This window comes from Podarcis gaigeae, assembly GCF_964106915.1.
Source record: "Podarcis gaigeae genome assembly, chromosome: 15".
NCBI lineage: Eukaryota > Metazoa > Chordata > Lepidosauria > Squamata > Lacertidae > Podarcis > Podarcis gaigeae.
Window position 1 is genome coordinate 31,049,613 of NC_139692.1, and position 17,677 is coordinate 31,067,289.

A 17,677-nucleotide genomic window follows, 5' to 3' on the forward strand; every position below is an offset into this window, starting at 1 on the left:
CACGTGGGTGGTGATGGGGGAAGCCCAGGCTGGAAGGAATCTGGGGGTGGGGTGGAGCCGGAGGAAGCCCCGCCCTCCTGCCCATCACCCCCTCGCGCCACCAATGGGGCGCGGCGACACAACGGCCAATCCTGGGAGGGCTTGTGATTTCCATGGCAGCGCCGCAGCGGACAGAGCGGACTAGGAGCCTGGCGGGGCTTGGGGGCACAGCGGAATCGGCGGGGACAGGATGGGATCGGCGAGGAGACCCCCGACAGGTAAAGTGGGAGCCCCCACCCCTTGCATCGCAGCGGCTTTCCTGTGTTGTGCATGCGGCTGATCCCTGAACTCCCGGGGGCGGGTAATCGGGAGCTCGGATCCCATTTAACCGACCGCAGAGCCGAGAAGACGACATCCTCTCTGCCTGCGTGGGTGCTGGCTTGATGCTTCTTACTATTTCTTTCTCGTGCTTTCTACAAACTCTGCGTGGTTGCTTTTTCAAAAAACGGGGATCGGGGGAGAGCGTCTCTGAGCATGCACAGATTCCACCAAGCCTGTTTCTTCGTATGTAGGCTTGTTCCCCAACAAAGGGTGCCTCCCACGTGCTCAGAGGTGCTTTGCCCATACCCTGATTTCCCCCCCTTTTTTGTTGAAATAGAAAGTTTCTGACCACGCACAGAATTCCCCCACCTGCTTTATTTTAATCTGCTTTTACGCAAAAGACTGAAGCAGTATGTGTGTCGGAACTGTACTCTGCATGTGCTCGGAGGCGTTTTTAAAAATGCTCTTTTAAAGATACCAACCTCTTGAGAAGAGCAGCCAGCCAGCGTTGCCACCGAGGATTTTGAATGACTCAGTTGCCAACTAAATAATTCATATTTGTGTTTCATTAATTGAGCAGAAAGTTTGTTAAGCCAGAAAAACCAGATATTTGTTTGTCTTTGATCATCTGGATGGTTTCTATTAGAGGTGTTTGTTTAAGATGTAGATAGAAAACCTTTCTGGTCATGTACAATAACTCCATACCCTGTGGTTTTGTTGTTGTTTTTTTTTAAAAAACTGAGTATAGTGGCCTGTACATGCTCAGAGAAACTCTGTTCTTTGCTGTATTTTTAATCTGCTTTCTGTTGGAAATGAAGGATGTTTTATACCTGCTGGGATATACAGTGTCTTTGCTTTGATTGTAAATTGATTCTGACATACATGGGAATCTCTGAGCAGGGCATTTTAAATTTAAAAAGATTGAGAAGGGGCCTCTGAACCTGGTTAGAATGCCCCTTTGAAGAGAATCCTAACACAGCTTTCAGGAGATCTCCTCCACTTACTTGCAAGAGGGCATCTGTCCCAAATAATCTTTCTTACAATGCCTCATAGCACCCTGCAGCAGGTGGGTTGCATAAAAGATTAAGAGTCTGTAGACACAAACTTAAATGTCACAGGAGATGAGCCGGCTAATTTCCTGTCCAAGCTTGCCCCAGGTGAGCTGTTCAGTCAGTCGGCAGCAGCCCACCCAAATTGGTTCATCCCAAGAGAGTTCAGTTCATTTACTCTTTATTCATTTCACAAGAGTTCCTGCTGCAAATCAATTTAGCCCCCCCATCATCTCGAGTTAGTCATCTATGATTAATTTATTTCCCGACGTTAATATTCTGCCCGTGAACCCAGATCACCTCCTAATTCAATTTCCTCTGGGTTCGTTACCCACCCAGAAACACTTGAGGTATTTGGGGGGGGTGTGGGGGGGAGAAATGTGCAGTGGCTTTCCTGCTAGAAACACTCCAGTGTCCCTTGAATATGTGAGTATAGGACAAATTCATGGCTATTATGTGTCTCCACGGTCAGAGGCAGGAACACTTCTGAATACCAGTTGCTGGAAACCGCAGGAGGGGAGAGGGCTCTGGTGCTCAAATCCTGCTCTCCGCTTTTCCTACAGGCATCAGGTTGGCTACTGTAAGACAGGATGCTGACTAGATGGACCATTGACCTGATCCAGCAAGCTTCTCATGTGTTTCCTTTCTTCCCACTAGTCCTCTTTGCTGCTGGATCCAAACTATATCTAGTCCTCCTTCCCATCTCCCACAGTGACCCACCAGATGGTTTGGGGAGGCCTACAAGTGGGGTGTGATTGGAACAGCTTTTGCCTGCAATTCCCCCATAGTAACATCATTTGGAGGTAGACTGCCTCTGAGAGATCTGCATTGGCTCCCAGTACGTTTCCGAGCACAATTCAAAGTGGTGGTGCTGACCTTTAAAGCCCTAAACGGCCTCAGTCCTGTATACCTGAAGGAGCATCTCCACCCCCATCGTTCAGCCCGGACACTGAGATCCAGCACCGAGGGCCTTCTGGCGGTTCCCTCATTGTGAGAAGTAAGGTTACAGGGAACCAGGCGCCCGCCCTGTAGAACGCCCTCCCAGCAGATGTCAAAGCAATAAACAACTATTTTACTTTTAAAAGACAACTGAAGGCAGCCCTCTTTAGGGAAGTTTTTAATGTCTGATGCTGTATTGTTTTTAATATTCAGTTGGAAGCCGCCCAGAGTGGCTGGGGAAACCCAGCCAGATGGGCGGGGTATAAATAATAAATTATTATTATTATGATGATGAATGTGGAGCTTGCTTTCCTGTCGTAGCTGCTGATAGCCTTTTCTGTCTCCATATGCTGATGCAGGTCCCCTTTTATAAGTCTTTGCAGCGACAAACAATAGCGGCTTGCTTTAAATAAAAAGATGGCTTTTTTCAAGAATTGTCGAGGTGGAAAGGGACCTTGAGGGTCATTTAGTCCAACCCCCTGCAATGCAGGAATCTTAGGTAGAGAATCCATGACAGATGACCACCCAACCTCTGCTTAAAAACCTCCTGTGAAAGGGGGTCTGTTTCCTTCAGAGGTAGTCCTCTAGCGATATCCGATCCTCTCCCATGAATTTCTTTGAGCTGCGTTTAGTTAATGGAGCCTCCATGTGCAGAGATGGTTCACCTCTGCATACAGTGCACTTGGGGACAAAGAGACACCTGCCTTGCCACCGCTGGGAGCAACATGGTGATGGGCCTTTGGCCTCACCCAGCAAAAGCAGCTGTCAAAGCAAGATGGAATTAATTTGTCCAAATAGTCAGAACCTCAGCTGTTGGAGGCATCCGTCCCTCGAGGGGCGGCTTGGCGGTGCTTTTGGCTGCCTCTGCTTCTTAGACGGGCAGGTCCAAACCTGTGTTTCCTCTCCACCTGCTGCTGTTGTGGAAATGAGTTGTGGTAGTTCAGCACCAAACAGCTGCTGGAGCAAGCTGGGGGTGGGGACAGGTGAGAGGGTAGAAGAGGCATAAAGTGAGGGGCTTGGTCAGGTGTGGAAGAAGCGTAAAGAGGGGGAGGTGGGGGAGGCACACCCTAATATAGTGGTACCTCGGGTTAAGTACTTAATTCGTTCCGGAGGTCTGTTCTTAACGTGAAACTGTTCTTTAGCTAATGGGGCTTCCTGCCGCCGCCGCATGCTTTCTGTTCTCACCCTGAAGCAAAGTTCTTAACCCGAGGTACTATTTCTGGGTTAGCGGAGTCTGTGACCTGAAGCGTATGTAACCTGAAGTGTATGTAACCTGAGGTACCACTGTATATATATTATTATATGGCAACAGGGACTTAAAACAGTATCTGGGCACCCTGCAATGGGCTGCGCTGGTGACGTCAGCCCTTCATCTTAATTCCCCAGAGGCATCCGTACATATAAATGAACACCTTCAAATCTTAGGCTAATTTGTCTCATGGGCCTATGGCCCCAAGATGTTGGAAGTGCCAAGGAGCACCCTTGTTTCAGTGTCAATAATTTAATCGCAAAATGGCACCTTAAACCTTGGTTGCCACAACAGAATGTCTGGGTGCCATTTTTTCTCCATTGATCTTTGGTGTTCATTTCATTTCTATACTTCTTTATATTTTGAAGAATGAATTTCGAAGTAATTTACAACACATTAAAACCATGCAGAATAAAACAAATTCAAGTTTCACAGAAAATATTTCAGATCCTTCCCTAAGTGACATTTTGCTTACCCCAGTCGCCAAACTGGCACCCAGAGATCTTCCATGTGGTCACAATTGGACCTGTTGCCAGACGCAAAAATGTGCCTTGTTAATTTTGAACACTGCCTTGCTCCTCCTGGGGCAAACGGTACCATTACCTGGGTGCGGCTGTTTCTGAGAACTGTGTCATTTTGACCATGAGAAGAGGCTGCTAGATCACCGGCCAGTGTCCCATCTAGTCCAGCATCCTGTTCTCACAGTGGCCAACCAGATGCCCTTAATGGGAAACCCGCAAGTGAGACCCAAGCACAAGAACGCTGGCACAGACAAGCCTTATTGCCTCTAGCCACGGAGGCAGAACACAGCCTTTGATAGTCCTCCATGAATGTGTGTTGCTATGGGCTGGAGGAGGTTGTATGCAGATTGTCCTGACCGCAATTTCTTTCGCTTTCAGATTTAGCTTCTTCATTGTCTGAATCGTTGACGTGGCCCAAGCGATCTGCTTCAGTCGTGTGAGGCACTGTTCTGCAGGAAGATGGTTGGCAAACTCAAGCAGAACCTGCTGCTGGCATGCTTGGTGGTCAGCTCAGTGACGGTCTTCTACCTGGGCCAGCACGCCATGGAGTGCCACCACCAGATGGAGGAGCGCAGGCAGATAGTCCGCCCGGAGCCGGTCAGGGCCACTTTGAGAGCTGGTTTGGGTTCGCCAGAGAATGCCACCTTGGCCTACCACAAAGACATGCCCTTGATCTTCATCGGAGGGGTCCCTCGAAGTGGCACCACCTTGATGCGGGCGATGCTGGACGCTCACCCAGACATCCGCTGTGGGGAAGAGACGCGGGTGATCCCCCGGATCCTGGCCGTCAAGCAGATGTGGGCTCGGTCGAGCAAGGAGAAGATCCGGCTCGATGAGGCCGGCGTCACGGACGAGGTCTTGGATTCGGCTATGAGGGCGTTCTTACTGGAGATCATTGTGAAGCATGGGGAGCCAGCCCCCTACCTGTGCAATAAGGACCCCTTTGCCCTCAAGTCCCTGGCGTACCTCGCCCGGATCTTCCCCAACGCCAAGTTCGTCTTGATGGTGCGGGACGGCCGGGCCTCCGTCCACTCCATGATCTCCAGGAAGGTCACCATCGCTGGCTTTGACCTCAGCAGCTACAGGGACTGCTTGACCAAGTGGAATCGGGCCATAGAGACCATGTATAACCAGTGCCTGGAGGCTGGCTTGGACCGTTGCATGATGGTCCATTACGAGCAGCTTGTCTTGCACCCCGAGAGGTGGCTACAAACGCTCCTCAAGTTCCTCCACATCCCGTGGGACCCTGCCGTTTTGCACCACGAAGAAATGATTGGGAAAGCCGGGGGCGTCTCCCTCTCAAAGTGAGTCGGTTCCTCCCTGGGGTTGGGCATCCCTTGTGGGTTTTCCAGAAAATCTTTGTAGGGAGAAAATTATCTTAAGGTGGTGTCGGGGTCCTTTTGGAGCCACTTTTTCTTGGAGGGAATCTTCTGTGGGGCACATAGGGGTGGCAAAATTTTCGCATCTGGCGACCAATGCTGGTTTCAGATAGTACATGGGTAGATGAGTCTAAATAGCTCTGGACACAAATATTCATGGCCCCCTAGCGCTTATGGTGGCTCATTTACCAGACGTAATGTGTTTAGCATTAACTCTGGAAGTGTATAGTTTGGTCAGAATCGAGTATGCATTTTTAGAGTTCTTCAAAAACATGCATACTTCATGCCTGACTGACCATCCACTGTATTGTGTTTATCGTAGCTCTAAAGTCTGCACACCAGGGTGAATCGTTATTGCTAACACTCCTGAAATACTTGCAACCCTGCACAGAGTATGAATCCCACCAAGCTAGTTCTAACACAGATGCATCCATTTCCCTCATAAACCACTATTAAACTAAACTCTTTCCTAGCACTAACAGAACATAAGATGTATTGAGACTGTGCTCCTTTCGCACAACATCTAATGCATGTGCTCCATTCACACAGCCCTAAAATCTGCCCCTGCTGGGGATAGTTTTAGGGGGCAGGGGGGGCATTCAGCTATTGGGCCTGAACTTCCCCACGCCACTGCTGCAGATAGTTTGGTTCTACAGTATACAAGGTCTTTATTGTCATTGTCCCATACAGAACAATGAAATTGAAAATATTAGCATTTTAATTTTGCTTACCTTTCGTAAGTAAGTGTTCCATTTTACGTTCTGTATAAATCTCCACCCCCGCCCTGCTTTACTTCGGTCATATTTGATTAGGAAAAAGAAACTTAAAATGTGGTTTCCGTAGTAGTCTGAAAGGGCAGGGGAAAGACTTTTGAGATGGGCTTGTCTGAAAGGCTTTTTGAGGTTGGTTCTGGCGTTGAGCACAAACCCCCATGCTCGGTGTATGCTCAGAGGCACCCCGAACCCTAATGCGGTTCACATGTGTGCCTGGCTGAGTTAATGATATTATACTTGGTTCTGAGTGGTGGGCACTGGGGTTCCAGTAAAGGCTGAAGGAGGAGGTCCCGCGGGCTGGAAATCTGCCCTCCCCTGATGATTGTGATTGGCACTCTTGAGACACCCCCACCTAGCAGTGAGGACTTCCAGGCCAAGGTTTGGAACTTTTTTTGGCTTGGGATGCTTCACCACGAAGCTGTCTTTGATACTTCTCTGTCTGCAGCCCTTGTAGGCTCCTAAATCCCACCTTTGAAGAGGTGGAAGGGTCCCCTCTTTGTAGGGTTCCAGTGTGTTTTGGAGCCATGCATGAACAGCGCAGTTAGCTCAGTGGCAGGGCATGTGGACAGCTTTGCATGTGGACAGGGCATTCTCATTCTTCTGCCCTTCCACCTGCATGTGATAAAAATAGATCTCTTTGGGTGCCTCTCATCTTAGCTGGGGGCTGGCAGGATTGGGAGGAAAATGCCATTTGAGGAACTTCTCTTGATCAGCCTTGCTCAAATGGCTTGAGGCTTGCGGCGGTACTTAAAAGCAGTTTCCATGGGCTAATCAAGCTCATTAAGACAATTTGCAAAATATACGTGTGTGTCTTTTGGGGTAGAAGAACAGGGGAAGAGTTAAAAGAGGGGAAAGGAAGCCCAGTTCATTCCTCCCTTCTCTCTCTAATGATTCCATCCATCTCCCATTACGAAACAATATTTACTTTGAGCTCAGTGGCCTTTGCTGGCGTGTTCCAGCCTGAGCTGTTTTCTGGCCTCTGGATAACCAGGCCTTCTTGCATTTGTCGCTCTGGGCGACTCCGCAGCCCTCTAGCAATTTCCAGGCGTGTTTTTCCTATCTCCCGCGAGCTTGCTTCAAAAGCCAGCGCAAGGGCGTCCAAAAGGAGGCTTTTCGCAGGGAAGGGGTTGGCACCGGCGCAGATCAGCACGGGACTCTCTGTGGCTTGGGGGCATCGCCAGCGTGGCTGCTGGCAGGCAGCCTTGCCATAGCTGAGTGCTGAAAAATTCTGGCATTTGCCCTCTCCTTGATGGAAAACATCTGTGTCTGCAGCAGCCTCTGAAGGGGGGGGGGGAGGTGTCATTTTCCCCGGAGAGGATCTGGGCCAAGTTTCTTTTCATTACTGTAAGCAAAACCCACAAATCTGCAAGAAGGAATGTGCGACGTTTGTGTGTGTGTTGGTTTCTTCACTTGCTTATCTTCTCTTAGGATGTGGCGATGGGGGTATGTGGTGTCTGGATTTCAGTCTGTTCAGACTGACCAGATGCTACCAGGAAACCTACTGGCCAGAGTCATCCCCTGCTCTCGCTCATTCTAGGATGGGGATGGAGAGAGACTCTGCTCCCATCCTCCTTTTTTGATTTTTGTATTTGTTCCCCCCTCCAGCCTGGGCTGCTGTGAAAGTGTAGCACCATATTGACAATCCATTAAGGGAGTTCTGTGTCCAAGAGCATCAGAATGCCTGGGATTCTATTTTAATCTGCTGTGAAATCCAAGGATTGGCAGTTCAGGGCAGAGCTTCTGCCTGGAGCAGTGCTTTACCTTGGCAGATGCAAGTTCCCAAAGCTGACGTTGGCTGGGTAGTGAGAGGGAGAGAAGGGCCATAGCCCAGTGGTGTCTCTAGGCAGGGCTGGGAGGGAACCTTGTCTAAACCCTGGAGAACCATGCTGCCAGTCTGTGTAGACACGACTTAGCTGGTTGGGGCCAATAAGGCAGTTTCCTGTGTTTGGAAAGGAAGGCAACTCCAACCCCCTCCAAATTCTCCTGCCCCTAGCTGTGCTCTCCCTCTTTGCTGGGCTTATCTCTGGCCTCTTTGAGTCATCCACAGAAGAAATTGCGATGTGTGAGCCTTCCCCTGCCCTAGAAAAGTGTGTGTGGTTTAAACTAATTCGCGGAGGAAAAACCTATGATAAGTGGCCGCTAGCCATGATGTCTATGTTCTGCTTTCACTGTCAGAGGCTTCTGAATGTCAGCTGCTGGAAACTGCAGGAGGAGAAAGGGCTCTTGTGCTCAGGTCATGTTTGTGGGTTTCCCTTTGAGGCACCTGGTTGGCCACTGTGAGAACAGGGTGTGGACCAGATGGGCCTGATCCAGCGGGCTCTTCTCATGCACCTTTGGAAAGCTTCCAAGCCACTATATTCTCCAGAATATACAGAGCAAATCTATGGGCTCTGGGTGGCTGTAGTTTTTTTGTAGCTGTCTTGATGTATTTTTTTTTCAGCAGGCTTCTCTTAAGTGTGCAAATAAAATCCAGTGTTCTGATCAATATATATATATTTAAATAAGATATTTATTAAAAATTTTAGAGGTACAAAAAGAAAAGAAGAAAAAATATCATTTTTAACAAAAAAAAGATAAAATACAAAAAATAAAAAAGAAAGAGCAGAGAATTAAAATCCATTAAGCAAAAAGAAAAAGGAAAGAGGAAAAATACAACAAATCTTCCCATTACTTATCTTTCATTAGCTTGTTTCCCTGACCTCCACACCTCCCTTTTTTGTATTCTAGGTCAATTATCCATTTCAGCAAATCCTTTCCCTCTTTTCAAATTTTTGTCCTGTAATTTATCCTGATATTAATATAACTTTACTTTCCCTCCTTTCACCAATTAACAGTCTGTTTTTTCCTAAATCTTTGTAACATTTCTGCTAAAATCACATAAATTCATTCCAACATCATTCTAACATTCATTAATTTTGCAATGTTTCTGTAAATAGTCTTTCAATTTCTTCCAATCTTCCTCCACCGACTCTTCTCCCTGGTCTCGGATTCTGCCAGTCATTTCCGCCAGTTCCATGTAGTCCATCACCTTCATCTGCCATTTTGATCAATAGTCATACCTCAGGTTACAGCCACTTTCAGGTTGGGTTTTTTCAGGTTGAGGACCACCGAAACTTAGAAGTACTGGAACGGGTTACTTCCGGGTTTCAGCGGTTGCGCATACTCAGAAGTGCCGAATCGCAACCCGCACGTGCGCACACACGCGAACACGGGTTGCGAACGCTGCGGGTTGCGAACGTGCATCCCACACAGATCACGTTCGCAACCCGAGTGTCCACTGTACCTGGAAATACATGTATTGCATGTATATCCCACCTTTTCTTCCAAGGAGCACAGGGTGCTGTACAGGTGTTCTCCCTCTCATTTAACCCTCACAACACCCCTGTGAGGTAGGTTAGGCTGAGAGGCAGTGCGTGGCCCAAGGTCACCCAGTTGAGCATCATGGCCAAATTTGGGAGGTGGAGGTGGGGTTGAACCCTGGTCTCCTGGGTCCTAGCGCAACACACTAACCATAGCACCATACTGGCTTTAAATGTGATCATTTTTTATAAACAAAATCCTTTCTTTTGCAGAGTTGAAAGATCTACCGACCAAGTAATCAAGCCAGTGAACGTGGAAGCTTTGTCAAAATGGGTGGGGAAGATCCCCGATGATGTCCTTCACGACATGCCTGTGATCGCTCCGATGCTGGCAAAACTTGGCTATGACCCCTATGCCAACCCCCCTAATTACGGGAAGCCGGATGAGAAAGTTTTGGAAAACACTAGAAGGGTAACAGACAAGGCTTATTGTTACTATAATATTGTTATTTACCTAGAATGATACACTGCACTGTTGGCAAAACTGAAGCATTTGCCCCAAGGAGCATACAGTTAGCATTTGACGTATCTTCATGGTCTTCCACACTCCCCTGCCCCCTCAAAAAAGAGAAAGTGCTTGTGTCAATTTTTATGGTCTTTTCTTTAAATTTATTAAAGCTTTTCAAGTGGCTTTAAGCAGGCTTATTTTTTCTGTTTCTGGAATTTTTTTTAGCTTGATGCTTTGTTTCACTGCTGATATTTGTTATCTGAGTTGAGCATCTTTGTAATAGTTTTTGTTCCTTTGTTAAGTTGCCACATTCATCCTGTCTGAAAGGTACCTGAGAGAAACATATATTTCCCAAGGAGCTTACAGCAGCCTCCATTTTAGCTCCATAAAAACCCAGTAAAGTAAATATGGTGAGAGGTAGTGACTGGGCCAGAGGGACACGGGTGGCGCTGTGGGTTAAACCACAGAGCCTAGGACTTGCCGATCAGAAGGCCGGTGGTTCAAATCCCCACGACGGGATGAGCTCCCGTTGCTCTGTCCCTGCTCCTGCCAACCAAGCAGTTCGAAAGCACGTCAAACTGCAAGTAGATAAATAGGTACCACTCAGGTGGGAAGGTAAATGGCGTTTCCGTGCACTGCTCTGGTTCGCCAGAAGCGGCTTAGTCATGCTGGGCACATGACCCGGAAGCTGTACGCCGGCTCCTTTGGCCAATAAAGCGAGATGAGCACCGCAACCCCAGAGTCGGCCACGACTGGACCTAACGGTCAGGGCCCCCTTTACCTAGTGACTGGGCCAAGATCACTCAGTGAACTCCATAGCTTGTGGGGGGCTATGAACTCGGATCTAACCATATCACTGCACCGGTTCTTAATTAAATCAAAACTTGTGTTTAAAAAGGTTTAAAAGCGCGCTTGTTTTCTTTGAAGGTCTACAAAGGAGAATTTCAACTTCCTGACTTTCTCAAAGGAGTGCCACAGGTAAGGCGCTTTGGAAGCATTCGTCTTGCCTGTTGCACCATAAATATTTTTGGCCCTGTCCATCAACTCATTTGGAGGAGCTTTCTTCATCTTAATTGAGTTTGAGCTAATGGAGAATTTAAAAATACATGACACATGAGGGGGGGGGAAAGCAACAGGAGGGCAGACAAAAAAGCAAGCTCGGGTACAAATTCTTTTAAAAGTTTTACAGTTCAGATTACCAGCCTGCCTTTGGAAATATAACACACAATACTATTCCCCTGTGAAATTAACCCCTTTTTTAAAAAAACCCACTTGGTCAAACTCGAGGCGAGAGCTTTCGTTCCATCCTTAAATGAGCCGTGGCCCTTTCTTCTCATTGCAGCTGCGGAAGACTGTAGAAAGGAAGCCCCAGGTCAAGATAAAATGATTGAGGAGCTGATGTGAAAGTATAGTAGTGTGTGGTGTCTGTCTTGTGTTTTCCCAAACACGGACCCCCCCCGCCCCCCATTTTTGGCTGCAGGCACTGGAATTGCTCGCACCCAGCTCCTTTCATTCATGTGCATGTATGTGTGTGTCTCTGTGTTTCACCTGCTTGGTGCACACAGGGAGGTAGTTCCTTTGGTCTCTCCTGTCCTCTCTGGGCCTCCCTGCCTTGGCTGGCTGTTTCTAACCTGAAGCTGTAGAGGATCTGCCCCTGTTTGGCTTCATATGCTGCCTTGGCTCTGCTCCACTCCAGACTTTGTGTGCTCATCTCCCCCATAAAATAAAGTGTTGCAGAAGCTGTGTATTTTCATTAGAATTGGCATCTAAGTAAAGTCTCTTTCTCTCTCTTTTTTAGTTCATCTGTCCCCCTATATTCTCACTCAACAAATCCTGTCTCTTATGGAGCCTAAAATAATAATTATTTATGGCAGCCTTTGGCAAATGGGGGCACACCAGATGTTGTTGTTGGACTACAACTCCCATCAGCCCCCAGACAGGCACTGTGGCAAAACAGTATGCTGGTCTAGACAGAACTGGCAGAGCCCTTTGTATGCTCTTATTAACAGACTTTTTTTGTTCCAGTCTGCTTTTAAATAAGATGCTTCATAAGGAGCTCTTTCACTGATTGTCCCCCAGCACCTGCTCTTCTTGGGTAGACTGTCTCTGCAGTGGGATGTTCCATTTAGTCACCTAAACCCCAAACCACCAATAGACCACTTCCCCCTTTCCCCTCCTCATTTCCATGTATTTCTGTTGTTCTGTTATTTACATTGCTGGCCGTCACTAAACTTTGCGGCAGTGAGTTTCATAAACTCATTCTGCGTGAAAAGCATAATTGAATTGTTACCAGTCAGTTTTATGGGGTGACAACCCCCTCACTGGTATTTGCCTTTTTCCTTTTCCTGTTTACTAACAAGCATAATTGATTTTAATAGACAGCTGGTATTTACTTGTGAAATTAATGTGCCTTCCATCTCTCTCTCTCTCTAGGCTGATGTGCTGAAATAGAAGTCCTGGTGGAGTTAATTGTGCTTAATTGGTAATAAAAGGCAACATCCTGTCTTTCAACCTTTGTTTGTTAACACACAGTATATGGCTAGGGTGGGGGAAGGTTTATTCTTGCTTTCTGCTTTGAGCCCACCTTCATTGGGCTGTGTTCTCCACAAGCACTCTTGAGATGAGCATGGTAATAAGTGTAAATGTCTGGTGCGTTGTCTCCAGCGAGAGTGAAAACCTTGCAAGCTGTGGTTGAATGTGATGGGCCCCTTTTGGGAGGAAAGCCGCCTGCTGATCACCATACTCTGAGTAGACCCACTGAAATCCACACTATGCAATTAAAGCACTCTCGTGCCATTTAATGCAATTAAAGCACTATAAACTCATGGCTTTCCACAAGTATCCTGGGATCTACGGTTCCCAGAGTTCCCTTGGAAGACGAATTGATTGTTAAACCACTCTAGAAACTATATGCAGCATTTAGCATTAGCTGAAAAAAGTAACTCATAGATTATGTGATGCCAAAGGCTCGGAGGACCTTGAAAAATTTTGTTCTGCTTAATGGGATTCTGAACTCCCTCTCCACAGCACAACTTAAAATTAGGCTTTCCTAACAGTCTTAAGTACTCTACCATCCCAATATTAAGACTTTTATGGATATACTGTGCTGCTTTTGTGGATTTTTGATATATTGATTTTAATTTGTTGTTGTTGTTGTTTAGTCGTTTAGTCGTGTCCGACTCTTCGTGACCCCATGGACCAGAGCACACCAGACACTTCTGATTTTAACTTAGATATATACAAAAAGAATTAGTAGGTTCTGGCTGTCATTGACTCTGGCGCCACCTACTGTTTGGCTCCTTGCCTTCCGCCCTACCAGCCATAATAGGCAGCTGCATCAGTCACTGAGCAGAGGTGCTTGTTCCACGTGTTTGCATGCTGAGCTCCTGTCAATAGCCCAGAGTTGTGTTAACATATGGGGCTGCCATACACTGAGTCAGGCCATTGGACAATCTAGCCTTGGTATTATCTACACGGACTGGCAGCGTTTCACCAGAGTTTCTGGCAGGAGTCCTTCTCCCTGCCTTACTTGGAGATACCAAGGATTGGAACCTGGGACCTTCTGCATGCAAAAAGGAATGAGTCACTGCCCCAAAGCTGCTGCAGGTAGCTCACCCTTGAGTTGCACTTGTTGAAATCTTTTTTCCCCTCTTTTGACCAGGGACGTCAGCTGCCTTTTTGAGGAAACCATTGGGGTGGAATCGTCAAGAACCTGCTGAGCTGTTCTGTTTGTTCAGAATTTTTTCTTTTCATCCTGTGGTTTTTGTTTTGCTTTTTAAAAAGTGGGTATATTTGTGGGAGGGGAAGGGGGTTGTGCACACATGTTAACCCTCTGTGTCTTAGTCCTCGTGCCATTGACTCCATAGCGGCCCCTCTGAAATGCTGGAGCTATTTTGAGTGAGTGATTCCAGGATCACTACACCAAAGAGGGTGCACTGCAGCTGGCGATATCTTCTGTGCAAACCTCTTCAGAACGAATGGACAGTGAGCAAAAGTGCTTTGCTGTGCACACATGCCATTTGATATGTGCAGGAGACGTTCTCCATGAATTCATCCCATGGCCAAATTCTTAAGACTCGTTGCTGGAAATCCAGGACTGTCTTTCTCCATTTACACAGCTCCTCTGAAAGCCATAGGAGCAGAGATTGTTTGGACTGAGCTTGGAGATGCCTAGGCTGCCTGCCTTTTCTCTCTTGTTCTTGCACCTTAGTTTTTACCAGAGCGGGTTTTTGTAAAAACAAAACAAAACACAGATTTGGAATGTCAAATATGTGATTTTTTTGGGGGGGAAAGGTGTTTCTCTGCTGGTTTGAAGATATTTACCTGTGGCCTGCAAGTGTGTGAGCAGCGGGCTGTGACCACACTGGTGAATGTTGGTTTATCTGCATGCCTACCCACTGAGCTAACAGTAGGTGGTCGTTGCTTGACATGGACAATGTCAGTCAATTGTACAGAGTATCTGTGAGGCAATTATTCCCATGAATGTCATTAGGGGCAAAGATCATTCCACACCAGGAGTGCCACCACTAAGAATGCCCTGCTGTGGCTGCCACCTGCTTCACTTCTAAAGACATTGGCATCCGGAGCAGGGCTTCCTGACACAGATCCTAAAGAATAGGTATGTTAAGATCATAAGAAGAGCCTGCTGGATCAGGCCAATGGCCCATCTAGTCCAACATCCTGGCCAACCAGATGCCCCAATGGGAAACACGCAAGCAGGACTCGAACACAAGCCTGTGGCTTCCAGCAACTGGAATTCAGAAGCACCACTGCCTCTGACCATGGAGGCAGAGCATAGCCATTGATCACCCTCTCCCCATGAATTTGCCCAGTCCTCTTTTAAAGCCGTCTAGGTTGGTGGCCACCACTGCCTCCTTTGTGATGGGGTTCAGTAGATGCTGCATAACCCAGTGCTTTCTTTGATCTGTCCATAAATTTGCAAGGGAGCAGATGGTCCTTTGGATAACAACTGTGGCTTGGCATGCCAGATCAAAACTTTAAAATGTTTTCTTTACCTTCAACTCTCAGGGACTGGTGTAGAGCAGACCAAGACTCTGTGGTGGCTGAGCATGGGGAATTGGGAATGGCAGCAAATACGATCTCACTGCTGAAAGCTGCCCATGCCAAATTCCCCCTCTGCCTCCCATGTTTACATTTCAGAATTGCTGAGCCCTTGGGCCTCAGTGGTACAGCATCTGCTTTGCACTCAGGAGGTCCTAGGTTCAATCCCCAATGGCAGCATAGAATCATAGAATCCAACTCCAGGTAGGCTTTGGAATCTCCTGAAAGCCCAGGGGAGCCACAGCCAGTCAGCGTAGATAGTGGTTGGACTCTTCTTGGTAGAAGGTCAGATTTCAGTCAGGGTGCAAAGCCCTGCTCACCTCTATAAGCAAAGTAGCCATTTTCCAGTTCAGCCCAAGCTCATCATTTGGGATTCTTATGAATATGGAATAAGGGTAATCCCACATTCACCACCTATCAGATGCTATAAAAAAGAATAAAAGTGCCTGTTTTCCTGTTTTCCAAATTGACATACTAGAAGGCTTAAGATCAAGTCTGTAAAGGGTGTCAAAACCCAGAACTATTGGAAGACAAAAAAATTATAAAATGCAATAGACAAGCTGAGGGTAACCTCTGCTGGAGGAAGGAGAAAAAGCTGCTTTGGAAATCCTGAGTTGCAGCAACACCCAACATAACAGAAAACTGGCCAATATTTTCCTTAACATTTAAAGGCTTATAACTGGTAGGCAAGCTTTTGCCAACCCGGTGCCCTCCAGTTATTTTGGACTACAATTCTTATCAGCCTCAGTTGTAGTCCAGAACATGTGGAGGACATGAAACTGGTGATGGCTGTGCTAATCCATTTGTCAAAATACCACTTTTTGGCAATTCCTATTTAAAGTTTCGAAACCAGTTTCACTGAGGTATCGACAGACACCCAAGATTAGGAAAGTGTCCTCACAGGTCACACTTGTTCCTTATCATTCAGCTGTGAATTAAAAGGCCAGGAGAAGAGATCTCTCCCCAAATGCACAGAGTTTACAATTTGACTGATCTAAACATCTTTTCATCTTCTGATCACTCTTCAGAGCAACCAAGAGACTGGACAGGGCAATATAAAACAGAGGTGCAATGCAAGACTTTTTCTCAGACACTGTAGCAAACTTCTGTTTGACAGTTCCACAGCTTGAGCTGTAGACTACTCACAACTCCCACCTGGAATAAGGAGAGCTATAATTTTAGCTTGCAGTGGGTGTCAGGCCCATAAAAAAGAAGCTGGCAACCTTGTCCCTGCCTTTTTCTCCCTCCAATAATATTTAATGTACAGGTGGACGTTTTAACATTGGTGGAAAACCTGTTTCAGCCAAAGATTTGCATTCTTGGTGTTTGGCACATTGAGAGCAAAAGCAGGCAAAGTAATGCATGTAATTCTTGCCTTACCTTAGTAGGTTATTTTCTGGCTAGAGAAAAGTCAGTTTGTTCTACAGCTACACCTCTTCAGGGCAAGCAGGAGGCATCATTGCAGTGCAAGAAAACATTCCACCCAGGCAAAACCACCTAAAGGGTGCACAGCAGGGCTGGCAAGGGTGTGTGGCTTGATAAGGCAAAACTCGTTCTGGGGGAAATTGCTGAAACAAAAAGGCAGAGGATCTCTCACCCCATTTTTACACAACAATGAAAGGGCCAGTAACCCACTCATCAGCTGCACCTTTTAATGTCAGATAGGGAGAATGATCTTTCAAGAGCCATAAGGTATGCTTCTCCTAAATAAGACGTTCATTGTTAGCAAAGCTGTCAGTCTTATACTAGGTTTTTCTGAATGTGTTGTGTGGTTATAAACTGCAGCAGGAGAGGGTGCTCTTGTGGTTGAATCCTGCTTTCAGGTTTCCCATTGAGGCACCTGCTTGGCCACAGTAAGAAGAGGATGCTGGACTAGATTGGCAGCTGGCCTAATTCAGGAGGCTGTTATGTTCTTAAATTCTTAACTGGCATATGCCTTGGTAATGCTGCTGCCATTTATAAATAACATTTTTTAAAAAGCATTGTTGTATGACCCCACCCCCAACGCCAATAATCATTATCTCTTTATCCAGGGAATGTGAATGAAACACACCAGATTAATTTTGTGTGCGTGTTTAATTCTAGTTTTCTTTCATTTGTTGTTTTTCTTTCATTTTTTCGTTCTTGTGTGTTTTTGAAGTGTATGTTCTTGTTTAAATAAGTAAAAAAAATGTTTTTTAAAAAATACTGCTGCCATTACCAGTATTTCAGGACCGCTGTATGTATTGTTTTTGTGCTATTGCAAAACTGACAAAGTTTCAGGAAGCATATGTAATTCTAGTCATGTGTATTTTTTAAAAAAAGTTTTGCTGATTTATTCGACCGTCATTGGTAATTCTATTAAGTACACAGCTTCGGGAATTTTCTGATTAAGTGGCCTATAATTTGTTTTCAAAATAAAAAACTGGTTTGTGTGGACTATGCCCATAAATGTGTCCTATAAATGAATATAATTCAGCAGGGGAGGATTTTCCCCATTTGCTGTGGGGAAGAGGATGAAGATTTGGTCGCTTCTCCATCATTAGAGGCCTGCATCCTGTTGCCATGGAGACGGGATGAGTCAAGATGGTACCCGCTCAGACAGTAGGCCGAAAGAAGA

General features: G+C 46.5%; 1 protein-coding gene and 1 long non-coding RNA gene across 5 annotated transcripts in view; one reads left to right on the top strand and one right to left on the bottom strand.

Annotated features, from left to right (window-relative positions):
* LOC310832741 overlaps positions 1–17,677 on the bottom strand; it is a 211,576-nt gene that overhangs the window by 61,324 nt on the left and 132,575 nt on the right. The window lies entirely within an intron of this gene.
* On the top strand, positions 4–17,509 carry TPST1 (tyrosylprotein sulfotransferase 1). 4 transcript variants are annotated; one of them, XM_083714729.1, is made up of 7 exons: positions 118–257; positions 4,437–5,362; positions 9,783–9,981; positions 10,945–10,995; positions 11,360–11,431; positions 12,451–12,499; positions 13,679–17,509. In XM_083714729.1, exons 2-5 carry the CDS (start codon positions 4,518–4,520, stop codon positions 11,402–11,404), a joined length of 1,140 nt encoding a protein of 379 aa, XP_083570855.1. In that variant the 5' UTR covers positions 118–257; positions 4,437–4,517; the 3' UTR covers positions 11,405–11,431; positions 12,451–12,499; positions 13,679–17,509. The 4 variants fall into 4 exon arrangements, with proteins under 4 accessions (XP_083570856.1, XP_083570855.1, XP_083570854.1 ...); XM_083714728.1 differs by having other exon boundaries at positions 11,360–11,423; XM_083714730.1 differs by lacking the exon at positions 11,360–11,431 and having other exon boundaries at positions 4–257.